Source organism: Puccinia triticina, chromosome 3A (genome assembly GCF_026914185.1).
Source record: "Puccinia triticina chromosome 3A, complete sequence".
NCBI classification, from domain to species: Eukaryota; Fungi; Basidiomycota; class Pucciniomycetes; order Pucciniales; family Pucciniaceae; genus Puccinia; species Puccinia triticina.
Genome location: NC_070560.1, coordinates 3,916,868 through 3,944,321, shown reverse-complemented (window position 1 = coordinate 3,944,321; position 27,454 = coordinate 3,916,868). Strand labels below are relative to the sequence as shown.

Genomic DNA, 27,454 nt, shown 5'->3' with positions numbered 1-27,454 from the left:
TCTCACTCTAGTCGACAACTTTTCTGGATACCTTGCAGGATTCCCCATCGCAAGAAAGGACGACACAACCGATGTCCTAATCAACATACTCGAATCTGAGAGCAAGAGACGAGGCTACTTCCCCAATCTCATCTGCTCCGATGGAGGAGGAGAATTCATGGGGAACAGGTTAGTCAAATTCCTCGACAAAAATCACATCCAAAGGCTGATATCCGAACCCTACCACCCTGAACACAATGGTAGAGCGGAACAAGCAAATAGAACTATTGTTGAGTCAATGCGGGCAACGTTTCGTGCTTCGGGAATAGCTAAAAGCTTCTGGCAAGAGGTACTCAAATCTTGCTGCCTGATGTTGAATCAGATTCCGCAAAAAGGTCAAACCCAGTCTCCATGGGAACTCGTTCACGGGAAAAGCTTACCGCAAGACTTCCTCAAACCTCTTGGAACCACCGCTGTCGTGCTGAACATGAACCGAGTAAAGGGGAAGAAGTTCAATGTAAAGGGGCAAGAAGGGCTTCTTGTGGGTTTCAACGTTTTACTTCAGTCGTATAGAATCATATGTCAAAATGGCGCTGTTATCGACTCTAAACACGTGCGCTTTCTGAAGGGCCCACAAGAAATTCAAATTGCTTCGGACTGGGAAGAATTTCACCCGGACAAATTGGCTGAAATCTCAGAATCGACCGCGACTCAACGCACTGCAGCGGAAGAACCAGGAAACGACGCTTCAGAGTCGCCGAGTCAGCGGGAGATCGGTCAAGAAGAAGAAAATAGTGACTCTTCAGACTCAGAATCAGACAAACAAGTTACTCGGATTCTAAAGCCCAATCCCGATCAACCGAAAGAGATTGAACCGCAGCACAGAACTCTAAGGGATCGATCAACCATCAAGCCACCTACCAGATTTGGTTTTCATCACTATTATGAACCGAGCACATTCGAATCTGCAATAAGGTGTGCAGACGAGCAATTCTGGAGAGATGCTATCGAAAAAGAAGTAACATCAATTGAAAATCATCTAGTCTGGGACGATCACTTCGATGAACCTCCCAATCCGCTAGACACTACGTGGGTCTTTAAAATCAAAGACAATTGCCACGGCGATCCTCTGAAACATAAGGCCAGACTCTGCGTGCAAGGCTTCAATCAAATCGAAGGTGTAGATCATGGTGAAACATTCGCTCCAACCGGTAAAGTATCAACACTCCGAATGATCCTTCTTTACGCACTTCACCAGAATTTATCAATCACCCAGTTTGACGTTCAAGGGGCCTTTCTACACGCTCCTCTTTCCAAAGATGTCTACATCAAAACGCCGAAAGGTGTCAATCGAAGCGCTCCGTACCTCAAGCTCAAGAAGGCACTGTACGGACTCAAACAGGCTCCAAAGAACTGGTACGAGACACTCGGGTCATGGCTAGAATCTGTCGGGTTCCAGGAGTCAAACTGCGACCCGTGCCTCTATCTGTGCGACGATGGAGTCTCTCAATTGTTTTTTCATGTGGATGACCTAGTCTTGGTGGGACCGGGAAACAATTTCAAGGACAAGTTCGAAAAACGGTTCTCCAACTCATCGTGTCATGAACCCAACACTATCCTAGGCATGAAATTCGAGAGGCTAGACAACAAGATCCTATTGTCACAACCAAAACACATCGAACACGGTCTTGAAGAACTTGGTCTGTCAAACTCCAAACCCTCTACAACACCTCTCACTCCCAATCTCAAACTGAAGGAAGCCTTGGACAAAGATCATGCGCTGTTTAAGAAGGAAAACGTCAACTATTGATCAGCAATTGGTCTCATGAACTACATTGCCGGATACACCCGCCCGGACATCAGCTTCGCAGTCTCGAGTCTTGCTTGCTTCTCAGTTAAACCTGGAATGACTCATTGGCATGAAGTCAAAAAGGTTTGGCAATACATACGACACACTAGAGACCTGAAACTCACCCTAGAAATCCGCAAACCAAATGAGCTTCTTGAAATCTACAGCGACGCTTCATGGGGGGACGATCCGGTCTTCAGAACATCTCAATCTGGATACCTCTGCTACCTATTTGGAGCTCTGGTCTCCTGGAATAGCAGTCGACAACACAACATAACATATTCATCCACAGAGGCCGAACTGAATCCTTTAGTAGACTCCTTTCACGAAGGAACTTGGTTGAAGGCCTTACTTTCTGACATTTGGGATCTTCAAGTAGACGCAGCAACACACTACATTGACAACAGAGAACTCAACGAACGGCTTATGATGAACGATCAAGATTTCAAAGAAAAATTTACAACATCTCATTACATCGACAACAAGGGTCTCGACGACAAGTTGAAGAAATTCGGTTCTAATCCTAAGACCCGACACATTGACCTCAAAACTAAAGGCATTCGACAGGAACTGAAACATAAAAACATCAAGATCGTCCTCATCCGCACCTTCGACATGTTGGCGGATGCCCTGACAAAGGCTGCCACTAAATCTTCAGTCTTAAATCTCACAAAGACCGTCGACCCGCATTTCTCGGCCTGATCTCTCCAGCCACGGGGAGTGTAAAAATCACAACACTGTCACACCTGTGACAGCTCCTCTTCTCACTTCTCTCTTCTTTCCTTCGCTTTCTCTCGCTCTTCTTCATTCCATTCAATTACCCACCTCAATCAACCACCTCAAGATCAATCGACTATCTGTTCAAATCCTCCCTTTCAATCTCGACACTCATACTCCTCAACTATCCTCGCTTCACTCCTCTCTTCTCTTTACTCTTATTTTCTATTCTATCTTCTTCCTCCGAACTCAAGTCCTTTCTGTCTGGTGAGATCCTGCTTCTCATAAAACACATCTCAAACTCTCAAACTAACAAACTCTACACAGTCTTCTGTCCATTCCTTGTTCTTCCCTCCGAGTCCATCCTTCAAGCCCTGCCTCACCTCACATCTCTGTTGCTCTAAATGTTGGTCTCAAGTTTCTCTACTTTATTTCTTGTTCTACTCTTCTAACTTGTTTCTTTCAAAGTGTGTCGGCTTCACTTAGCAATTCAAATCATCAAAAATATTTCTTTTGGAATGTCCACGCGGGGATAGCGCGGGCAGGGAATGCACAAAGCCTCTCAGGCAGAGTGCATTCCGGTGACATAAGCACTGAGGATGAGGTCAGGAAAGCTTACGGAAAGTCACGCGCGGATTGGAATGCACGGATTGCGGATTTTGGATCGGAGCAGAAAAGACAGGGCTGGACTGCGGCGGGACTACACACGTGGACTGGTAGCAGCGGCGCGTCAGCGGGTGAGCCATGACAGCCAGAGCGGGTTCCACCAGCAGGTGGAACCGGGGTGAAGGCGGTGGTGAGAGAACGACTGACGGGGGCTAGACAGAGGACGGTGGGAGGACAAGCGTCGGAGAGCAGCGGAATCTGGGAGAGTGACGAGCGGGATAGCAGGCGGAGCTGGAGGACTAGTGCCGGAAAGTGTCAGGTGTGCGGGATTGGGTGGGAATGGTGACATGCATGGAGGGAAGGACGGGGGGTGGCTCAGGGTTTTCTCCTCTCTTTTCATCATCCTATTATCTTTATCCTATCAAATTATTACGGATTTCACTCATCATTGTACTTACAACTACGGACGTACAAGAGTTATTCGGAGATTATCTGTGTTCTTATTCTTATTGGAGAGTTACTGCGGATTCTTGCGCTTACGAAGTGCGGAGCTTTATTCACTTGCAGATTATTACGCTATAGATCAGGCTCAGTAGAGGAGCGCTGAAGGCTAGCGGAAAGTAGCAGTGCAGAGCCGAGTTACCAACAATCACACAGCCCGGACATCAATATTCTTGAAGAAGGCGGTCAGCGGACATTCTTCACCAGCCAACCAGCTTTCTTTCTCACAACGGCCAAAACCTAAATGCATGCGACTGCCATGTATACCTTGCAACTTAACGCAATTCCACTTTGGAATATCTAGATTTCCTAGCCGTCTGCTTAAGCCTCACTTCAAAATATTTGGTCTCTTGTTCTGTTTTGTATCTTTGGGACCAGTCATATCCAACACGTGATGATGTTGACTTACCCTATTGTGATATTGCTACTAACAGTAGTTGATTTTGCTGCTTCTTGCGCAACAGATAAGATGCTTGTCTGTTTTTCACACAATGACTACAATAACCCAGACACAAAAGTGGTCAATGTTCCAGGTATGTGTTCCCACACATGCTAATTACCTGGAACCTGTATGTATTGTTTCTTCAACCTTAAGCCCAGTTGCCACCACCAGAAGGCTGTAAAAACAACAAGATTTACAACATTCCAAGCTACAATGACAATCTTCCTTGGCGTGGATGATGCTGTGAAACTACTGAGGTGCAAAAGCTAGTTAACGTGAGTACATACAATGGTGATTTTTTTTGTTCAACTATTGGTGGGTGGGACTGAGCAAATGCTTTTGCTTGTTAAATTTATAAATCAGCCTCAATATGACGCTGGACAGAAATTTAATATCCCTAAGACAATCCTGGTCAACAGAAAATCATTCGACAACCCAGACACAAGCAAAGATTCAATTTGTTCCTGAAATTGTTGATTGCAGATTTACAGGCAAGACTGATGCTTATGTGTGGAAAATGTATATAATGTGAATATTCAATCATTGATTTGGATATTGGGCTAACTCAACCAGCCCAAGTTTTGTTTTGTGTCATAATTCCACCGTTAACTGAGTTCTATTGTTTCTCAGGATTCATTCTCTTTGATTGTATATCTCATTTCACTTTCATATCACAATGATGTTGCTTGTTTTCTTCTTGTATTGAGCAGACCTTAAGAGTTCTCTTGTTGTTTTATTTTCAGAAATCAAATTGTTCCCATAACTTCTTGTACTGGTCTTGATTAGCTGAGTCCAACAGTGAGCCAGCTTCCCTATCATTAGCAATAGTATAGCGCAATTTAGTGCCTTAACACAAACGGGATTCTCCAGTTGGAGAATGTGCAGGCGGATTCGGGGCGGGTACCCGGCACCGGTTGGCGGGTACCGCCCGCGCCCGCCTCGCACCCGCCGGAGCCGGTGGTGCTGGGTGCCCGTTTTATTTTCTAAAAAGCACTGCGGTAGAGCAAGCTGCAGAGCTTTTTCTCCACTCGGATTGTTATTTTCTGTAACTTCAGTGGCGTCCGTAGGCTTGTCTGCCAATGCAGCTTTGCTTGCTGAAGACGGCCCTACCCACCGACGCCAGCCCTGCTTACCGACGCTCGCCTTGCGCAGCATATACCGAAGCCAGCATTGCGTACCAAAGTTGGCCCTGCGGCCCCTGCTTACCGAGTCCGGGCTTGCTTATCGACGCCTTGGTCACCGACGCCGGCCTTGCTGACTGACGCCTTGTCTACCTACGCCGGCCCTGCTGATTGCATCGGGCCAAACTACCTCGAAACAAGCAGCATCAATGTTGTCATGCCTCCAAGATTTCACAGCGAGGTTTTATCCTTGTCATGTCTTCACATCAGAGGCGTTGATATCTAGTTGATTGTCGGGCTGCTTAGCAGCGGGTAGCCTTAGCACCTAAGACAAAGGAGTGTTGCATATCGGACTTCCAACCGGCGCCGGCTGTCAGGTACGCCTATTACAACGCTTCAAAATATTAGCGTTACTCGTTCCTCCCGCCAGCGTCCAACGACGCAGCCGCCTGAGGGTTTTGTATAAAAACTCCCTGATTGTCTGTCGAGTTGAAAGAACCACCCTCACCCACCAGCCATCCATAACTCAATCCCCAAATATCTAGATTTACTAGCCGGCTTCTTAAGCTACGCTCCAAAACACTTCGTCTCTTGTTCTGTGGTCTATCTTCCATGTTACTCATATCAACCACGCATGATGATGTTAAATTTCTCAATTGTGCTCTTGTTACTCACAACAGCCTTGGTCGATGCTGCTAAGACTGGGGAGGGCTGCCCAAAGGATAGACTACCTGTCTGCTTCAAGCCCATTGACTACAAGAACCAAGACCCAAAAGTAACAAATCTTCCAGGTATGTACTCCCTAATCTCATTGATTCCTGCCTATTCCCAGCATGTATGCTAACCTGCAACCTGTATGTATTGTTTATTCAATCTTGAAGGCCAGTTCCCACCTAAAACGGGAGGCTGCCTCACAAATAGTCCAGGTAGCGATAATCCAGATGTCAATGATGCTGCTTTTTGGGGCACTCGATGCTGTCTACGAAAAGTGTTGAAAGATAATAACATAGTTAAGGTGAGTTTGGACAGCAGTGAAAAAACTTCTATTTAACTGATGGTGGGGTGTGACTAACCAAAAGCTTTCCATTATCACATGATTGACAAATCAGGAACCATTTGATGCTGGAAAGGCATTCACTATTCCCAAGAAAATGCTGGTCAATGGTCCAATTGATAAACCAAACCAAGCCGCAGATGCAGTTTGTAATTGAAATTGTTGGTTGCAGATTTACAGGCAAGACTGAAGCTCATGTGTGGCAAATGTATATAGCTGTCTGAATATTCAATCATCACTTTGAATCTCAAGCCAACTCCACCAACCCAAGTTCTGTGATGTATGTAGAAGACCTGATTTCTATTTTGTATTCATTGTGTTTCATTGGATGACTTCCTGTCGTCATTTAGAGAGCTCTAGATGCCCCTCTAAATCTCAAATTAAGACACCTATCAAAAAATCAACCAGTGCACATGAAATCAATAAACTGTAGGGTTGGGAAAACACTTCTCTTTTTGTCAAAAATTGAGAATTTGGGTGTGTAAATTGAGATCTGGGAGGCTCCCAGACTCGACGGGATGTCCTCCATTGTTCACTTCATTTCACTTTGATATCACAATTCTGTTTCTTTGTTGTATATCCAGAGTTTCCTGATTGTAAATATTTGCAGAGAAAAAATTCATCGTGTCACTTCTGGTACTGGTCTTGACTGGCCCAGTCCAACGGCGGGTCCGCTAAGCTTTTAGTAGAAATAGCGGAGTGTATGTATTGCAGCTTCGCGCCGCGTTGTCGTCGAAAACCCAATGACAAAGATGATGGTGGGAGGTGCAGTAAGCCTGGAGTGCACGGTCTGAATATTGCAGATGGCCAGCCTCCATTCTGCTGCTTGTCCCAGTAGGATGCCTGATGGTTTGTTGTAGTAGTAGCAATAGCTGCACGATGGATCGACTCCACTACCCCTTATGGTAATGTATTCAGCATCACCGTTGAATATAAGGGGAAGTATTTAGCTGAAGACGCAGCTGTGAGTTTTGTTGGTTTGCTGTTTTCGCTCGAGGGTTGTGAATCTTCCGACTGTTTAAATATGTGGGATTTGTCCTTCCGCTTGGCCAGCTGATCATGTGCTCACATCCAGCATAAGTTGGCGGCGGTTGAACTGTCGATCGAATCCAGAATCCAGATTGGGTGCTTATGTAAGGCTGGCTTATGTGATCATGCAATCTGTGTTTACAAACCCAATCGGCCATCCTCGGCCATCCGAGCACAGCGCATCTGCTACACTAACCGTCCGACGGTTGGATATCGAACTCCGCCTCCGAGAAGACGACCAGTAAGCCATTGTATGCACGCCGGTCATGAGCAGCACCATCCGCCGAATCGCCAAGCCGAACCCAGGAGGCCAAAACCAGGCCAACCCCGCCCAGGCCCAGCCCCCGGTCAACACCAGCATGGCCAACCCGGCCTCGCTGCCTGACTTCGTCAGTACTGCTGCTGCCCATGCCCCCCTCCCTCCTGACCGCTTCTCCTCTGAACTTGTCTTTCCCAACACAACCATCTTCCCCCTCCAGCAACTCGGCGAGGTCCTCGGAAGGGGCGCCTTCGGATGCGTCTTCCGAGCCCTGAACTGGTTCACCGGCGAAACGGTGGCCGTCAAACAGGCGAGTCTTGCAATACCATCATCTGCTAATATAGCCCCGATCTGACTTCTTCTGGAACTGCCGCAGGTTGGGCTCAGTAATATTCCTCGCTCGGAGCTGCCCGAGATCATGGTCTGCAGTGTGCTTTGGTCTCCCAAAAAAGACAAATGAAGTCCTGACGTTTTGCTCGATCTCTAGTCCGAAATCGACCTGTTGAAGAATCTGGATCGTATGCCCTGCAACCCGTCTCCTGTCGTGGACCAATGGCCTGTTGACTCTTCTTTCTGTTTGTAGATCCAAACATTGTCCAATACCGTGGATTCGTCAAAACATCAGACTATCTGTACATCATATTGGAATACTGTGAAAACGGGTCGCTGCACACGATCTGCAAAAAGTTTGGAAAATTCCCAGAATCACTCGTGGCTGTCTACATCTGTCAGGTGCTCGAAGGCCTGCTTTATCTGCACGAACAGGGTGTGATCCACCGGGACATCAAAGGCTCCAACATCCTCGCCACCAAGGAAGGAGGGGTCAAGCTTGCCGACTTCGGCGTGGCCACCCGCACCGGTGGCCTATCCGACAACGCCGTCGTCGGCTCGCCCTACTGGATGGCCCCCGAAGTCGTCGACCAATCCGGCGCCACGACGGCCTCCGACATCTGGTCGGTGGGCTGCGTGGTGATTGAGCTTCTCGAAGGTAAACCGCCCTACTATTTCTTGGACCCCATGCCGGCCTTGTTCAGGATCGTGAATGACGACTGTCCTCCTTTGCCTGAATCCGCCTCACCCATCGCAAGAGATTTCCTCCTTCAATGCTTCCAGAAAGACCAAAATCTCAGGATCAGTGCTAAGAAATTACTCAAACATCCCTGGATGCTCTCCGCCAAGAAACGTCTCGAACAGAAGGAACGCGAGCAGGCACTCGCCCAGGGGCGTAGGACTCCCGCCGGGCAACACTACAACCAAAACGGGCGCGGAACTTCATCTCGTGAGAATCCATCCCCGGACACCAACAACAACACATCCAAGACGGGCTACGACGAGACCGTCCAACGTGTCCAAGACTGGAATAAAGCATTAGAAAGTCCCTCGGCGATCCACCCCAAGCCCCCGTACGAGCCTGTCCATTCACCCCTTCAAGGCCTTGCCCATCTCACCGCGACCTCTCCGAACCACATCCCCTCCGTCATCCATCACCGTCCGAATAATAATGAAGATCTACGTCCGAAGACTGTCAACCGGACGCTCTTCACCAACGTGGGCTCGATCGGGCCCTCCAAAGTCGGTCCGGCGGCGTTAAGCCAGTACCAAGACGAGGCGATGTCGCTGAAAAACTCGACGATCCGTGGGCTGGCGGGGGTCACTCATGTGAGTCGGCCCGCGGCCGGCTCTGCGCTCCCGCTGTCCTCCAGTGCACTCCCCCTGGCGGTCATCAGCACCACCCCGCCCGCCCGCAAACTGGCGGAGATGGGCATCGAGAGCCCGCAGGGAGACAACTGGGACGACGACTTCGAGGGCGGGATCTCGACGTCGAAGATCGCGGCCTTGGATGAGGCCCATGCTAATAGCGGCTCGTCTGAGAGCGAAGAGGACGACGACGAGGACGACAGTGACGAGTCCTCGCAGACCCGCCGGATGACGACCAGGGAGGATAACTCCGCGACTATCAAGCCTGGCGGGCCTGGGATCAAGTCCTCCTCTACCAGTCTCTCGAAATCGCTCCCTCAAACTTCCCCTGCACTCGGCCCCATCGTCGAGGATTATTCGGACCTGGTGGCCGACGATCAGCGCGACCCTTTCGAGGGCAAAGTCGCCAGCCTCAAGGTCCATTCCCCGCCTCTTGTCCCATCCGAACCGACTGGAACTGACCATCCATTCCTCATACAGGTACTCAACCAACACCAGAAGATCCTGCACCCGAAGGACATCAGTCTGCCTGCTTCAGTGACGGGAGTTGATGTGGTGCCTGGCCTGAAGACGCGCCTCTCGAGCATCGCTGCAGCCCGGTCGGATTCGTCGTCGTCGAGCTCGCAACGCGCAGAGTCCCCCGCGCCCTCCTTCACTCGCTCTCAAGGCGCGTCTTCCTCCGGAATGGCCCGAGCCCAGTCCACCGACGCCACTCTCAACCGGTTCTCCGAACAGGCAGGCGAGGACTACGAGGACCTCTTCGGCAAGCCCCAGCCACACCAGACCGACGACCGTCCATTCCCATCCTCAGAGACGTTGAAGCTGCAAACCCGACTGTCCAACATGTCCAGCAAATCCTGGGTAAGCCCTTCCCCCCCCCCCCCCCCCCCCCCCCCGTATTTCCTTTTAACGATTGGAGTGCTGAGGTTTGTGTGTGAGAGATAGTTGGGAGACGAGGACAGTGACGAGGTGGACCCGTTCGCAGAGGTCGACGAGGACAATCTTACGGAAGAAGCCACCTTGGAGGCCAACATTGCCCGCGATAGGTTGGCTAGACTGTCGACTTTGGTCACCGAGATCGTCGACCAAATGACGCCGGACATCGACGAGATCTCGCTCAAGGACGGATGCATGCAACTGGTCAGCCTCCCCTCAACCCTTACGTTCACGCGAAATGCTGATTTTTTGGGGGGGATGGGGATGTGGGGATCGATAGATTGGGCTGTTCGAAGACACTCCCGAGATCCGCACTCATTTCGTCCGCTCTCATGGCATGCTCGCCGTCATCGAACTCTTGCAACAGTTCCAGAGATCACGGGACCTCGTTAGCCTGTTGCTGCGCACTATCAACCTGGTGGGTCCCTTGTTCAATATCTCTGGATATATGCGCAGGAAATGTTGATCGGATTCGCGTGTAGATCATCAACGACGATCCGGAGTCCTTGGAAAAGATCTGCGTCAGTCCTTCTTTCATATTCTCCCATATCGACGTGTCTCCAAAGTGCTAATTACTGGCGTTCGGGGGCTGGAGGAAATAGTATAACGGCGGATGTCCGGTGGTGATGGGCTTTGCGTCGAATAAATACGCGCGCGAGATCCGACTGGAGGCGGCGTTGTTCATAGGCTCCATGTGTCAGACGTCGCTACTCACTGTCTGCCGCATCGCTTTGCCTTCCTTCCTTTTCTAGCTCGCGCACGCAAACACCCGGACCCTTTTGACTGACTTTTGCGTGCTCTTTCTTTTGGTTGGGTTATCCAGTTGCAGATGTTTATCAGCTGTAGAGGTCTGAAAGTGTTAGTGGAAATGATGGACGAGAATTACGATGAGCAGAAGGACCTGGTATGGATGGCGGTGGACGGGATCTGTCGGGTGTTTGAACTACAGGTGAGTTGTGTGGTGCGCTTGACCGGTGCAGGTGCTGTCCTTGACGCCGTTGTGTGCATCGTGTGTTTTGGGCTTGTGTAGGGACCGACGCCGCGAAACGATTTTTGCCGGATGTTTGCGCACGAGGGGTTGCTCGAACCCCTCTCGGAAGCCCTCCTTCATGTCTCTCATGACGACGACGACCTCGCTGAAAACGCCAAAGGCCGGATCGTTCATATCTTCCTCCTATTCTCTCAGGCCGACATGAAAGTCAAAGAAATCATGCTCACACGTGCAATCATCCTACGTACGGCTTTCCCTTTTTTTTAAAAAAAAAAGAGAGAGATGGAGAGGTAATGATGGGTAGATTGTTTGCAGGTCTGATTCGCTCCCTATCTATCTTGGAGAACGAGCTTTTGGCGACGATGCTCAAAACGCTGAAGAACTTGACAATGCTTCCGGTCGGCTTGCAAGTCCTGCAGAACGCGAATGCGATCGAGACTCTGACGAAGGTGTTGAAGGAGCAGATCGAGCGCGATCCGGACACGCCGTTGACGACAGTGAGTGTCCGGCTCCTTCTCCCGCCCGCAGATTTGTTTTATTTCTGGGTATGTATCTCTGAATTTGCGGGGGCATTCTAATTACGAACAGGAAATCGCGAACCATGTGGTGAATGCGTTGTACAATTTATGTCGACTGAGCAAGCCTCGTCAAGAAGAAGCGGCGCTTGCAGGCGCGATCCCAATCCTCCAACGCGTCGTCAAGAGCAGCTCGCCCCTCAAACAGTTCGCCCTACCCATCCTGTGCGACTTTGCACACACGAGCAAGACCTGTCGGAAGTTGCTGTGGCAGAAGGATGGCTTCGCGTTCTACCTCGGCTTGTTGAGGGATCCGTTCTGGGGCATCACCGCGCTGGAATCCATCTTGGCTTGGTCAGTATTTTCTGTTCGGGGCGAGCACATCAAACGTGTTCGTGCAGTATTCTCAACGTTTTTTCTTTCAGGCTTTCGGACGAAACTGCCCGTGTCGAAGACGCGTTGACTGAGCCGTCTTCTATCGAGGCGCTTCTGCGGATGTTCACCAAAGCCAAGGCCACGACGTTCGAGAACCTGCTCGATCCCCTCTTAAAAGTAAGCTGCAAAGTATGAGAACCAAACAGTTATTTCACGACAGCTCATTCTTTCTTTTTTCCTAGCTGTTCCGGATCTCGCCCGCGGTTGGGACGTCATTAATCAGCCAACCGGCGTTTGCACGCCGATTAGTAGACCGATTACTGGGCCACAATAAGGCGGTGGTCCGATTGAACTTGCTACGACTGACGAAAGCGGTATTCGAGACGGCGGAGGAAAAGACGACGGTTGTTCGGATGAGTGGACTGGCGGCGGCGATCACGAAGATGGCCGATTCGGAGTCGGCGATCCTTGTGCGTGAGCTTGCCAAGGAACTGAACCGGGAGTTCTGCACGCTCGAGAAGAGCCCGTCGAGTGTCGCCAAGGGGGGCAAGAAGCCCGGCCGGCCGGCCCACCTTCCCGCCGGTGCCCTTCCCCGCTCGTCCGCTTCCACGTCTCTCGGCCTGCCGCCTAACGACGACTATCTCAGTCTGCCTCACCATACCAGAAAACCCGGGCCCATCAGCGAGCCATCTGGGACCCGCCTGTCCACCGCGCGCTCGTTGTCCAGAGACACCCTCAACCAAATGGCCCGCTCCTCCTCATCCTCCTCCTCGGCCTCCTCCCCTGCAGACCAACAGCCGCCCACCGCCGGCCTCGCTGCGAGCTTCTCTTCGAATTCCGGCTTGCACGCTGTTGGCGCAGCCTCTCAGAATGCCCACAACAACGGGCCGAGGCCCTCCCCCGCCGAGCGCGGGCTCGTCTCGAGGCCGTCGTTCTTGCTTAACTCGCGTCGCTCGTCAAACACCCCGCCCCCTCCACACCATCCCTCGTGATTCACTCTATTCCTCGTGATTCTCTCTATTCTCTCTTCACTTCCACTTCCTTTTCCTTTCGTCTTCTTTGGATGTATCTCCCTCACTCTCGTCCCTATTTATCGATCTTTAATTTATTTTGTAGTACACCATCAGCTTCATCACCCTTTCCATAAAATGTGCTCACAGGTCGTGTGGATATATATATATGTATAGACGCTCTTTTTTATTTTGCGCGTTCCTGTGCTTCGTTCTCTTATGACTTATACACGCCCTTCTCTCTTGCTGCTTCTCTGTGTCCTTTGTACCATCACAAGAAAGAAGAAAAAAATAATCTAATTCTCGTGTCTTCATTTATGGTCTTTTAACAAGCAAGCAGTGGGAGCACTATGTCTCAAGCAATACTAGAGTTTCGTCTGGCAAGGCATTGTAATCGTCAGCTTTGTAAAACGGTGTGTGGGGCGCAGGGTGCCCTTGACGGGGGTGTGCAGCCTGCTTTTGTCATCAGGCTTGGTCCTTTGAGTTTCGATTCGCCAGCTGGTGCGCCAGTGTGTGCGATGACTTTGGCCTGGGCTCATCTGAGCGGGGGCTGTGAGGACTGCTGGGGGTTATGAAACTACCCAAGCCTGAAACAAGAATACCCAAAAAGAAGCGAGCATGCGACTTGTTGTAAGTTCGAAAAAGAAGCAGAAGCTGCTAAGAATCTTCTCCTACTGTTTCAAGTTCGAGTCGGAACACCCTCCCACAGTTTTCTTCCGATACATAGTTCTGGACACCCAGCAACGTGTATGTAGGCACGTATCAGGATATGGAGCCTGATGGACCATATATCCAGCTTCCATCAATGAACCTAGCCCGACCGGTCAAGATTTCCTCGCCATCAAAACTCACGATCAGCCGCGTCAGTCCTCTAAACTTTCTTCACAAGCTTGCAGTTCGGGAGTGCTGATCGGTTGCCAATTTCCTTTCTTTTTTGTTATAGGTTTCCTGTCCATCGCGCACTTCATCTCTCTCGCTGTCTGGTTGACTCGACCGCCCCCCTGGTTGCAGGTACGGCCAATCATACTTTCTTTTCCGTTTTGTGATCAATCAATCTGACTTGCATTCTTCTTATTCCTGAAATAGTTTCCCAATAGGTGAATAGTGTGTGCTGGTGGAAACTTCTTGTCGGGTGCAACGTAAAATCCTACATCTTAACACTACTCACACAATCTGAAACCCTGGCAGAACTTACGCATTCGAAGAATAAAAATCCCTTGAATTGTTGCGATGGCTGCGTGGTTATTATGGCTATTAGTTAAGCGCTCTTCATTCCATCATGAAATATTGGGATTATAATCTTTGAATTCTACCACTCATAATTGAATTTCTAGCTTGTTGGGTACAGCTTACAAATGGAGCATGCAGGAGGATTTACACGTAATTCAGGCATTGGACCCGCTATAGAGCTCTCTAGCCACTCCGGCACAGCTGACAACTACCCAGGTCACATCATCGTGGATATACCTCGAGAATTCCTCGATAATGTGAGTGCTTTTTGTTGACAAGATCGAGCCTTAAACTTCCCGATTCTTGCGAGCTGAATTTTATTTTTTATCGAATTGAGGAGGGCAGCAGCCCGAGGTATCTTTGGGCAGGCAATCTCCCCAAAGTTCCATCCACGCACCCACTGCTTCCGCATGCACTAGTGGTGGAGTGGTACACATTACCATCGGCCCTGATGACGAATGTGGGATTTGCCTCGAACCACTCCTCAAAATAATAGAGGACCACAAACCGGAACCACAGGCCAAAAAACTAGAAGAGGCCAAGGAACCGGAGACAAAAAATCTAGAATTAGAGGCCAAAAAACCGGAGGTCGAAGAACCAGGCGCCAAAGCCAAAATATCAGATGCCCAAATACTAGAGGCCAAAAACCCAGAGGCCGAAGAACAAGAGATAATTACAACACTTGAAGTATGCCGGCATTCATTTTGTACCAAATGCATTAATGAATGGTTCCTAAAAGAGACTAGCTGTCCAGCTTGCCGAAAAATTGATCCTCACGCAACAGCATCCAGACCTCCAGAATCAGTTGCTCGGCTTGCTCCAGGGTCAGTTGTGCGAACCCAAATCCGACCACTTCCGCCAACACCAGCACCAACCAGAAGGGACTATTGTAAATTGGCTGCCTTTATCATGATTGTTTACACCGGCATAGCGTTGGGGATTCTTAAAGGGTAAGTTGTTTAGTAATATTTTCATGCCTCATGTCATCTTAAATGAAATTTTGACTTGACATGCTTCTGGTGCACCTGTTTCAACCCCAGTTACCATGCTTACTAATTATAGCAAGGAACAGGAAACTTCAGTAGCTGTAACTCTTTCCCACCTCCTCCCCAGCCACAATTTTTTGACATGGAAATCTATTTGCATCCAATTCTTCAGCCAGTTCAAGTGTTGTAGGGGTATTTGATTGCAGCAATGGCCAAAAAACATCATTTCCATCAAATAACCCCAGATGTTTCCACCAAAATTTTTGGATGATCTGGAAGCAAACTTCAAAGGTTTTCCACAGTTGATGCACATAAAACTTGAAGGAAATTTTAATCAATTCAGCTTGGATGTTGACAACCCTGGTTGTACTGAAAATTTCAAATATTTTTTGGACTATATTTCAATCTAATTTGGTGTGGATTTTGGAGTTGTTTTCAAAAGCTTGCCCAAATATACCCCTCCCAAGTTTTTTCAAAGTGAATCCTTAAAAGTTTGTCTAGTGTGCTGCATCTGCCTGCCCCGCTTCTTCAAAAACGCCCCAAAATTCAACTGCATCTAAGCTGTCATGGGTTTTTCTCAATGCTACATTCATCACATTGTGCTGTTGCACCATTGGGCACTAGCAAAAGACCCAGGAAAGGGGTATGAGGTACTCAGAGGGTAATTACACAAAAACAGAACTGTACAGAGGCCTAGAAATTTGATGTAACCCACAGAGGGAGGGGCTTGACAAGTTAGGTTAAGATCACCAGCAATGGTGCAACAAATATTATACATGTATTTGTATATGGCATGTATTGTACTGTTTTGTATAGCATATGCAGTGTATTTGTATTGTATTTTTTATCCAACACAATACAATGTATTGCCCTCCCCAAATGTAATATTTTGTGGATTGGCACAGTCAATACATTTTTTTTGAAATGTATTGTAGTGTATTGGGTGACCAATGCCATACAAATACGCCAAGACATTTTGTATTCAAAAATAAATACAATACAATGTATATGCCTATACAATACACATATTGCATTTGTTGCACCATTGTCACCAGGGAAAATTGGAGAGCTCAAGTGTCAGGGCGCGTCTCTAAAGTGACAACGTCCTGAATAGCAAAGAACAAATCGTGAGTTCCTAAATAGGAAAAAACACTCAACTCTACCGCAGTACAGGAGGAGAATGCCGCACCTCCGGTGGAGGGGCTGGTAGAGCTAAGTTGTATCTGAACCTGAGAAGGTTATAGAAAAATTCTAGCTTACCTGGTAGAGCAGCAAGTGGGAAGAAAGAGAAGGGGGGAAGAGCTGGTAATGGCGGAGGCGGAGTTGAAGGAGGAGTCAGAGGCGGGGGAGGCGAGGAAGAAAAGTCTTGAAGATATGAGAAGAAATGAGATGTAACTAGATATAAGCCCCAGTTGTTTTTGTATCAAACAAGGATGACGGGTGAAGTAATCTAAAAATCTAGGGGACCTCCAGTGGGGCGGAGTCCCCAGGTCTTCTATAGCCTAGGAGAATGGCAACTTGTAGACTCTGTTTCCTCACAGTGTTCTTGCTTGAACTCAATACACGCGTGGAACATTTGTGTGGATTTTTCTCACTCGAGCTTGACAATCAGTGAGAGTTACCCAGCCAAGTATGACAAATAATGGCAGGTATTCACACATTGTTGAATCCTCAGCTCAGTTGCGCTTGTGCGCGCACACATCATCTTTGGTGTGTGCTGTTTCTGGGGCGGCATTATGCGCACACAAGTCTTCTGCGGCGTGTGCAGTGTCAGCATTGGCGCTGTCTGGACTAGTGAAGTACTGACATCAAGGCACAAAACACCTCTAAGGGAGATCCTTATGTACATGCCTCCAACATCACACCATTTTCTGCAGTCCAACATGTTGGTTTTCAGCGTGCTGTGGAGCTTCCATAGAGGATGCACCAGGGAAGCTTTGGGGGCACTCCCCAGGGAGTGCCACAGCTGAATTTGGGGTTAGTTTTTGTCTGAACTGGGGCAGAAGTCCTTACAATGTGATGGTGAATTGTTCAATTACTGGGCAAGAACTATAGACCAATCTAATTTGGAGTGATATGTAGCTGTTGGACGTGAAATATCATTCAACTCTGTTGAATTCACCTTGAATTCAATTTCATGTCAATACTAACTTAAGTTCTACATTTCAAAATCAGGCAGCGCTTCCACATCCAATTTTTTTTACATTGGGGTGAACTGCCTTCATCAAATATATATCACACCTGAAACACAACTGCCTAGATTGGGATAAAGAAAATGTCAGAAGTGCAAAACATTTTAATATTTGCACAAGAGCAGGAGAACTGTATTTTGGCCGGGTACACAAGGGTGATACAGTTTGTAAATCACTCAGCTGAAAATGCCCCTCTGTTCTAAAAAATGTGTGATTGGTGTGTGATTTGTCATCCTTTTGTACACGCGTACAATAGGGTGACAAATCATATTCCATCAGGGCAGTTACACTAATTTTTTCTTAAATTTTACTCTCATTTACTCGGCAGAAACCTCCCTCTGGTCTGAAAAGCGCCTGATTTGTCACCCTATTGTACGCGCGTACAATAGGGTGACAGATCACAAACTTTTCAGACCAGAGGGGATTTTTTGCCAAGTAAATCAGGGTGACACAGTTTGGAAACAATTCAGCTGGACATGTCCCTCTGGTCTAAAAAGTGTGTGACTTGTCACCCTAGTACAATAGAGTGACAAATCACACACAAGTCACACACTTTCCTGACCAGAGGGACATGTCTAGTTGAATTTTTTCCAAACCGTGTCACCCTCATTTAATTGGCAAAAATTAACATTTGGTCTGGAAAGTCTGTGATTTGTCATCCTATTGTACGCGCGCACAATAGGGGGACAAATCAGACATTTTTCATACCAGAGGGGTATTCCTGCCGAGTAAATGAGGGTAAGATTTAAGAAATATTTAGCTGTAACTGCCATGATTGAATATGATTTGTCACCCTATTGTCCATGTGTACAATAGGGTGACAAATCACAAACCAATCACATTCTGGTGAGGCCACAGCAACGGGTACAGGAGGATGAAATGTTTCCAACACCATTCAGATTGATTTCACCCTTGGGTACAAACAATGTGTGAGTGGTGCTTTAAACTTTAGTTAAACTTTGGTTACAGACACTTTGTGCTCTGCGGTCCAGTTTAGTTACTACTGAGTTACAGAAGAGTTCCAGCTGAGTTATGGATACTTCATATATACTTGTATATTATTTCATGTTTAATTACACATATGATGTAGTAGAAATTGCACCAAGTTATGAAAATAATTCAAGGTAAGGCACTCCCTGGGGAGTGCCCCCCAAGCATCCCTGGTGATGGTAGAATGGAGAAAAGAAATACATCTCATGAGGGGAAAGGAAAACAACTGTGAATTCAGATACCATTTTTCATGTAGGGAATGTGATCTTGAAGAAAATGCAGAGCCAAGTTGAAGATGATATCCTAAAAGATTGTGTAGTGATGGAAAGTTTTTATTCTTATCACCTTTGTATATCAAACTTTATAAACCAAAGGAAATCTTAAGTAAGTCTCCTTAAAACTATGGACAATTGAAATATAAATGTTTGATTTGTGATTCTGTGGGTTTTTCCACCTTTTCCCAAGAGTTGATGCATAGCCTGTAAATCTTGAAAAAACCCATTTTAAGTACAATTTGGATTTTTTACTGGGTCTGGGTTGTCAAGAGGACTTCCATTGACCAAGAGACTCTTAGGGATTTGGAATTTCTCTCCACTTTTAGTGGGGGCCTGAGGTATAAGACGTAATGGTTGAAGTTAGCTTTTGGTTGTTCCTGAAATTAGTTCAGAGATTTTGGTACTGCAGCACCCATATAACTCACATTTATTTTTTGCAACTCAGATGTTTTACAGCATCTTGAATGCCAAAGAGCAACATTATTTCTCTCTGGGAGAGATGGGTGGTTGGTGTAACAGCCTCCTTCTGGTGGTATCTGGGCTTTAAGATTGAAATACCGTCCTAAGTTAGTTTTAAGGGTTGGAATAGATTTTTATATCAGTGATTAGGGACATACCTGGAACATCTGTTATCATGCTGTGTTGGTCAGTATAGCCATCGGCCGAAAAACAAACAAGTTGCTTGTCTGGAGGACATTCATCACCTAAGACGGCTGTGAATGACAATATTGCAATCAAGCAGTACATCAACATCTTCATGTGTAGGTCGGTGAGATATGAACGATGTTTAAGATTTGTGAAATTTTTCACAGAACTAAGATTTATTTCATTATGAGTGAGAGGTCTATCTGTCAGGCACAGAGACTGAGAGAATAATGGGAAACAACAATTACCTAAGAGCAGATAAGAGGCCGACTCTGGTAATGATATGAAAGAAAAGAGTTGAGAGTAAAAAGGGCTGCAGAGCAGCTTGGACCACGTGTTGATGGCTGAAGACAGATGTTTCTGTATGTTGAAATGGTCACTGCGAGTGGCGTCAGTGACTGGGCTTCCTAAGGGTAAGCTTGAGAGGTTTTTCTCTTACAGGGACTCGGTAGGTGTTGCGCTCAACACTAGCCAATCCGAGCTGAGAGATTGCAGGAGCTGCCGATTTCTATGTCCAAGTGACAGCGGTCAGCTTCTGGCAATCCTGACTTGGCACTGCAGCGCAGGACTTACCTCCTCTTGAGGGGCTGGTGATCCTGTCGCTGAGGCTTGAACCGGAACGGTCTGGGTTGGCGTCGGACGCTGGCGTGCTGTATCATAGAGAGTACTCTCATCAGCATTGCTGTCCTAGCTTTGACGATCCCAGCTTACCTACTCACCTTGAGAAGGTTTGGGTTTGCTTGGGTCGCTTGGGCGCTTTGTCTGTTGATGACGTGGCTAGAGGGGAGCAGAGGATTTAGCGTTAGCCTGATCCTACTGCCTGAGAGGAGCGTCATGCATATGCATGCGCCTGGGGGTCGCGCGGACTCACCGATCCCCCTTGCGGGGTTAGGGTTCAGTTCCTTGCGCTTCCTTTGCTCAGGGCCTGGGCCCGAGTCTTGGAGTTGCTCAGGGCCTTGGCCCGAGTCTTGACAAGATTTGCAATGGAGCAAGAGACACAACTGTTTTGGTGAAGCTTAGTAAGTCTAGATATTTGATTGGAAGGTGGCCTGAATTGAGTTGGGAAGGTGAAATATTTGACAGAACTTTGTAGAAGTCGACAGATAACCAGTCAGGTTTGAGATAAAATACACAAAGAGATGTGTCGTGACTCGCTTGATGATGGCAAGAAGACCCAGTGTTATTTAAGGAACACTTGGCGCAACATCACAACCTTGGCAACCGGCACCGGTCGACCAGCTGTTTAACCTGCAATCGGAGGTAGGACAAGAAGCATTTTAACCCCAAACTGTTGAAGGCAGTCTGATCGGAATCGACTGGCAAGGCCGGCGGCGGGAACCAAGGTCGGTCTCGGGAACCAAGGTCTCGGGAACCAAGGTCGGTCTCGGGAACCAAGGTCAGTCTCAGGAACCAAGGTCGGTCTCGGGAACCAAGGCTAGCACTGGAAAGCAAGGCTATGGTCGGGAGACAAGGCCACAGACATAATTCAGCAAGGGGCTTGAATCATCGGCCGTCGGTCCTTCATACGGTGCGGGTGACCTACCCCGCGAACTTGTGGAAGTCCCTATTCTGCGGGGGGGCGGGCAGCCGAACTTAACACAAGTCCATACCTCCGTTGCGGGCCGTGCAGCATTTGGCTGGTCGCGAAGCGACCCCGACCGGAGGGAGGGACTTGCATACTAAAACACCTTTCTGGCGTGAGCCAGATCCAAGGTTTGGCTGGGAGCCACCTTGTTTGCGTCACCACGCCTTTATTACTCTCCAGTTTCTTTCTACGTTGGAGTATGCAATACATCTGCATATTCTTGATTTTTGAGTATTTTTTTTACTACAAGATCTGCATTGCATCAAGGGGAAAAAAATTATTGAAGTTCATGATTTTGAACTTTGCATCTTGACGCTCACATCACAAGGGCCGTGCGCATCCGCACTATAAGGATGTTTATGCTTAAGGAGGACATCGGTCATGAAGCTACCGAGTAGCTCACATCACTCGGCAACTTCTGCAAGTCCGCATACAGCTTGCCCCCATCGCCTCCATCCGATCACTCGATCAAAATAGCCGATCACTTCACTCCTCTCAGCCACCCGGCGATTTACCCAGCCTTCCGAAAAATCACGATGCTCCCGCCCCCCGAGCGGCCTGCCGACCTGAAAACCGAGGCATCAAAAATAAACTACATTTGTGAGGTCATGAACTCACTCGGCCTGACCCCGAAACAATTTTTCCTCGCGTTTGTGCAGCAAGATGAAATCAACATTGTCAGCAGGCGTCGGCTTTGGCCAGATGATGCCTGGAACTCTACGAGGATCCTTCTTGAGGCTATTGGCACGATGATCTGCTTCCAGGGACCTGGCCAAGATAACTGGAGTGATTTCATACTTGGGCAGGTGTGTGTTTGGAAACAAATAAATAGAATGATTTAGCAATTGAACACTGACTTTTTTTTGGCTCATTTTTAGGCCCAGAACATCCTCAAAGTCGACAAGAAGCGCGAAAAATCTCGAGGACTGTATTACAATTTGAAACAGATCGGGGCGGATTTTTTCAGCAAGGAAAACCGAGCTAAACGGGACAAGCAAATGACCACCGAGGAGCACCCTTTTCTCTACAGGCTCCTCAAGTCAAAAATAATGCACCAATCCGCTTTCCAAGACAAAGATTCAGATGGCGAAGACGATGACAAAGACGATACCGACTCTCTCCGGGGCACCTTTGATGAGCCCGTCGAACTGGATGACGATGGCAAGGCTGCTGCCAAGTTGCATCGAGCCCATGTAGTATGCTGACATTTCCTTCTGCGCTTCTTTTAACTTTTTATTAAAATTATCCAGTCGCTTATTGGGATGTTCAATTTTGTATCTATGCAGGTTGCGAAGACGGTGTGCTCAATGATCACATTTGCATCCAATCGGCGCCAAAATGCAATGCAGCTAGAAAATGCAGTCACCTTCGTAGCCTGCGGAATCTCCGATCGAGTCAATAAATATCTGAACTTTATCGGTTTAAGCTCCTCTCGTCAGACAGCTCATTCGGCATTGGGGACACTTGGGAAGAAAGCCAAACAAACAATAAAAAATCGCATGAAACTCGGACCACCGGGATCACCCAACTTCTGCCCCCTGATCTGCATCGACAACCCCGATTTCCAGGAAGCTGTGCACGTGAAATCTGTAGACAACCAAAGCAGTATGTTTCACGGAACCTGGGGGTATCTCCATCATCCCAACCCAAAACTCTTAGCTCGCGTGGATCCGAAAGACTTGACCCTTGAAGCTTACAGGACGGCCATCACAAATTTGGCCAAAGACGACATTTCACCTGCTAAGTTTGTCTTAAATAAGGAGGAAAGCTTGCACCACCGATCAGTCCTGAAGAGTCAAATTGCCAGCGTTTTCATGACTTATATTGCGGAGACCGGCGATCAAACACCACATATTCCACTCAATCCACCACCGATTGAAGTACTCAACGCTCAAAAGCCAGACATCACAATGCTCAAGCTGATGGTCGCGTCCGACAACAGCTCTGAGGGTGTTGGCGAAGTACTTGAAGGCCTTGCGAGACAAAGCGGACTGGCACCTGCAAAATTTGCCTCTAGACTCATGGTCCTTGAAGGTGATTTAGGCACCTGCCTCAACATAAGCAGTTTGCGCGCACAACAAAAACCAAACCGTCTCCCTGAAGAAAGTCTCTCGAATATTTTTGCTCTGCTAGGTGGAGCGCACACTCTCTGGAACGTTGCACAGGCGATAATTTCACTCCATTTTGGGGACAGTTCGGACTCCAAAGACCTTGGATGCTGGCACTTCCTCGAAGCTCTCGGAGTGAAGTCAAATCAAGTAGTAAACAAGAAGGACTTCTCCTTGATGCTCATCCAAATACAGAAGGTACACGAGGCTACGATTGCTTATCTAATCCTGTACGCTTTTCTCCTTCTCTTCCAAGCTGTTACTTGAAGCTAGTATTAACGTGATATATTATCATTATTATATTTCTTTTAGGTCGCATATGGGAAAAAAAACCAAAACTTTTCCCAAGGAAATTTTTTTGATGAGGGCCCAGGATATCATCACGGTCATTGATTCGATTTATGGAAAGTACTTCTCTCCTCAGGCGCTCGCGACTGCAAAGAATCCAAAAGCGCCCTGCCTTGCCAATATGCTACTCCGGCTCCGCGACTTCTCAGGTATCGTTGAATGCAACCGTGCAATGAAAGCTGGCAATATCGGGCGTGTAATGAATGTTTGGAAACAATGGTCCGTAATGGCCATGGGAATCCAAGGACTAAACAACTATGCAATTGACCTACCCCGCATGTATCTACTACTCACGGAGGTACTTCCTCCAGGTCTGCGACTGCTGCTCAAACATTCCCTTCTTATTTCTCCGATGGGTAGAGCCAATCACTTCGTGGCGAAAGATTTTTACTTGGAGAATCAGAACTTCTTCTTGAAGTATTTCTATAATAATACGGGTATGGGTACAAAGATTGATTGGCTTAAAGACAAGTACTCCCTTGCTATTCCAGTGGTCAGTTATTAAATATTTGTTTTTTTATTTCTCTGGTTTATTTACACAATTATATCCTTTCTCAACAGCTGCGTGAACTACTTGACTCGCTTAATGACCAATGCGGACGGAAGCATATCTATCAGTCGCATCAAAACACAATATCAAGGCCATCAATGATTAGCTTTATCAAGTTTGCCAACCAATACGACATCTGCTGTGTCTCACCAAAATTAAACAGAACAAACAAAAAAGAAGTGATCGACATTTACAGTAATGGGTTCAAAGTGATGCAAGCAGATGTTAAAAAAGGAAGCGCAAAAATGAATCAATTACGTCCCGCAACAACCCTCCACCAAGAGAAAATTGACGATACGGAAGAGATTGGAGACAAAGATCAAGTGCGCGATGAAGATGAAGAGGTGGTGGCTTGATTCTGGTTTGTTGTAATTTCTTTGTTCATCATAATTTTTTTGGGTCTGAATGTTCTTGTTGGTACAGTGACCTCTTTCCTTGGCGCAGCGATGAAGCCCTCAGCATCTTCAGTTGGTCCAGGAACAACTTCCACAGTCTTGTCAGTCGGTACCAGTCCTGGTGGCCCAGGAACAGCTGCCGCGGTATCTTCAGTTCTTACCGGTCCGGGTGGTCCAGGAACACCTTGTGCGGTCTCTTCAGCCAGTTCCACTTGCCGTAAAGTATGTTTAAGTCACATTCTCTCCTCGTTAATTCTCTTGTACTCCTCTAATATTACTTGATTGTCAAGCCGCTTTCTTTGCTTCCTTTCTCTCTCCATCTCGGCCTTGGTTGGTGGTTTGATTACTTTTGGGGCTTCCACGTCTGTATTTTTCCTTTTCCAAGGGTTGGTGTTGTTTCCCTCCACGTAATCCCAGTAAGTATTACTTGCGCAATAAACATCTACAATTTTTGTTTGCAAATGCTCCATCTGGCCTATGATCATCTCTCCACCAATAACCCGGGTTATTTTGGTGAGTGGTAGGCTCCTTTTAATTGCCAGGGCAAATGCTCTGGCTTGTTGAATTTCAAACATCTGTTCGACGTGGACTTCTGTGGTATCTACATCAAACATATCCTCAAAGAGTCGGCCAAATTCCTCAACAAGTTGATTGGCAAGTCCTTCCAGGACCGGAGCGAGTGGGGTTTTTGTCGAGCCGAGCCGGTAAGTTGGCCGTTGTGATGCTCTCACGTAAGTTGTATTCAGAGGATTGTTGGGTAAGTCTTCCCCTGTTTCCATGTACTGATCAAAGTTCGATGTTCTGAATTTCCTGTAGTTATCCAACAAACTGGATACTTTTGTTGGCTCGCAGTTAGAACATTGAAACGTGGGGAACTCCATCTGCCCTTGGCGGGCACGTTCTTGGATGACATTGGGATCATCAAGGGATAATGGTATATATCCAACCCTGGAAAAAGCAGCAACATCATCACACCAGGGAGGGATTGGTTGCACTCTCTAGAGAGTGCCAGACCGTAATTTCTCCCTGGAAGTCTGCCAGATGTGAACCATTCCCTCATGTGTAACTTTATTGTGGTTCAGCTGTATGGTTATACTGAACTCATACTGAGTTATTCCATATCCAATCTTGTGTGTTCCAGTGAGTTAAACTCAAATATTGGTTTTCTCAAATCAATTGCTCATTCTGGCACCCACAGGGATCCTCCACTGGCCAGTGTGTACTGGAAATCAAGTGGATACACCCTCCAATTGAGTACCAGTATGGACATGCATTGAGTGGCAAAAGCCTTCGCTCAATGGTGGTTTGGAAGGCCATCAAGTTGAGAAATACTCCAATCAATGAGCCTGGGTACTGGCAATCAATTGGAGAGCTTCACTTGATGGCCATGTATATTACCAGCCATTGATTTGAGACATCCTCTGCTCAATGACCAGTTTGTAAGGCCATCACATTAAGTTTTTCTCCTCTCAATGACCAGTGTGCACTGGCCATCAAGTGGAGCCACCATCCAATTGATTACAGGGTAATAGGCTGTGAAAATCTCAGCTCAATGACCAGCAAACAATGGTTGTTGAGCAGAGCCTTTCTCAGCCTGGTGAACCGGCATGCACCCCACATCGCGCTGGGAAAATCCCAGCTCAACAGCCAGCATTTACTGGTCATTCAGCTGGGCTTTTAAGAGCTCGGTGGACAGTATGTACTGCCTACTGAGCTCGTAAAATCCCAAATAGATGACCAGCATGTGCTGGTCATTGCGCGAGGGCTTCCCTGGCTTGATGACCTATGTACTCCGGGTTTGAGCTCGGAGAGCCAGGGGGCTGATGACAAATGCATGCTGGTCACCAAGCGCGGCCTCTGCCAGTTTGATGACCAGTTCGTGCTTGTTGTTGAGCCGGAGAAGCCCTAGCCCGATGACCAGCACATGCTGGTCATCGATCTGGGCCTATCTGAGCTTGGTAGGCAGTTTATACTCCCTACAAGGCTCGGATACGCCCAGCTTGATTGCCAGCATGTACTGGGAGTCAGCTGGGACTTTCCCAGTGCAATGAACAGTACACACTGTTCATCAACTTGCAGTACATGTGCCAGCGACTTGCCAATGTCCACCCTCACGTTCGCCCAAACCTGAGGGTGGACATTACATAAGAAAATAACACTCCCCGGGGGACACAGGGGGATACAAAACCAATCCAAGTTTCCCCGCGCGCCCATGGTTTACTTGTGCCCACCTTCAAACCACCAGACAAATTTTTTTTTAACTCTTTTCCTCACATGTGCATGCCACTCCTGCTGTTCCAAGGCCAATAATTTTCAGTGGTCTGGATACAGCAGGTCTGCAGTACCAAAGGCTTATCTAGCAGCCTGTGCTAATTAAGTGGCATGTGATAAGAGCAATCAACACCACATTTTTGCACCATGCACATGGAAACAAAGCTACCTGTGAATAATGAATCCTACGTGCAGGAGAAAATTCATGGAAAATATGTATGGAAAATATGTGAAGACAATCAATCTAAAAGACAAAAGGCATACATAAACCAAACCAAGATGTGTGTGAGAATTTAAGAAGTGACTGTTTGCCTTGGAGGTCTCAGGCAAACTGTTGAATTATTTCTCCAGCTGTTTTCAGAAGCAAGGATATTGAAGTTCCTGTTAACCTCCACCAATCTAGCCCCTTTTGGTGTTGAACAATTTTATTTGTGGCTCTGAACCCTGCATTTTTCAGTAAGTTTTAACTAAAGGTATGAAAATTGTACAATGTGTAGTCCTGTACACAAGGTGTGTATTCCGAAATGATAATAAGTGATTCACACTTCAGAATCTAAAATTCCTGAATGTTCCATCACTTAGTAAAATTTTTAGGGAAAACTAAATCCAGTAGTTTCACATTTTGTATTTCTGGGAGTCAAATTTCATGTTACACAGGTTTTCCTACCTTTTTCCCTGTTCTTGAAGGATATAAATTTGATACCAAACCACTCTCCCCAAATAATATCATGGCTGAAATATGTCACTCACTAGGATTCATCCACCATTTGGCTGATTCTCTGAAGTTGCTATACTTG

The 27,454-nt window shown here is 47.4% G+C and overlaps 3 protein-coding genes across 3 annotated transcripts; all 3 read left to right on the top strand.

Annotated features, from left to right (window-relative positions):
• Nucleotides 1-5,849: 5,849 nt before the first annotated feature.
• Nucleotides 5,850-6,426, top strand: PtA15_3A450 (uncharacterized protein; the record flags this gene model as incomplete). The annotated part of the gene is made up of 3 exons (XM_053167420.1): nucleotides 5,850-6,006; nucleotides 6,097-6,230; nucleotides 6,325-6,426. The coding sequence occupies 3 exons, from the start codon at nucleotides 5,850-5,852 to the stop codon at nucleotides 6,424-6,426; spliced, it is 393 nt and encodes a 130-aa protein (XP_053018638.1).
• A 1,138-nt stretch (nucleotides 6,427-7,564) lies between these two features.
• On the top strand, nucleotides 7,565-13,064 carry PtA15_3A449 (uncharacterized protein; the record flags this gene model as incomplete). The annotated part of the gene is made up of 15 exons (XM_053167418.1): nucleotides 7,565-7,687; nucleotides 7,778-7,858; nucleotides 7,934-7,978; nucleotides 8,045-8,075; nucleotides 8,141-10,116; nucleotides 10,201-10,395; nucleotides 10,472-10,609; nucleotides 10,674-10,712; nucleotides 10,794-10,907; nucleotides 11,015-11,140; nucleotides 11,222-11,426; nucleotides 11,498-11,679; nucleotides 11,771-12,051; nucleotides 12,123-12,249; nucleotides 12,315-13,064. The coding sequence occupies 15 exons, from the start codon at nucleotides 7,565-7,567 to the stop codon at nucleotides 13,062-13,064; spliced, it is 4,413 nt and encodes a 1,470-aa protein (XP_053018637.1).
• Nucleotides 13,065-20,539: 7,475 nt separating this feature from the next.
• PtA15_3A448 (uncharacterized protein) lies at nucleotides 20,540-20,885 on the top strand (the record flags this gene model as incomplete). The annotated part of the gene is made up of 2 exons (XM_053167417.1): nucleotides 20,540-20,630; nucleotides 20,698-20,885. 2 exons carry the CDS (start codon nucleotides 20,540-20,542, stop codon nucleotides 20,883-20,885), a joined length of 279 nt encoding a protein of 92 aa, XP_053018636.1.
• Between the last annotated feature and the right edge of the window lie 6,569 nt (nucleotides 20,886-27,454).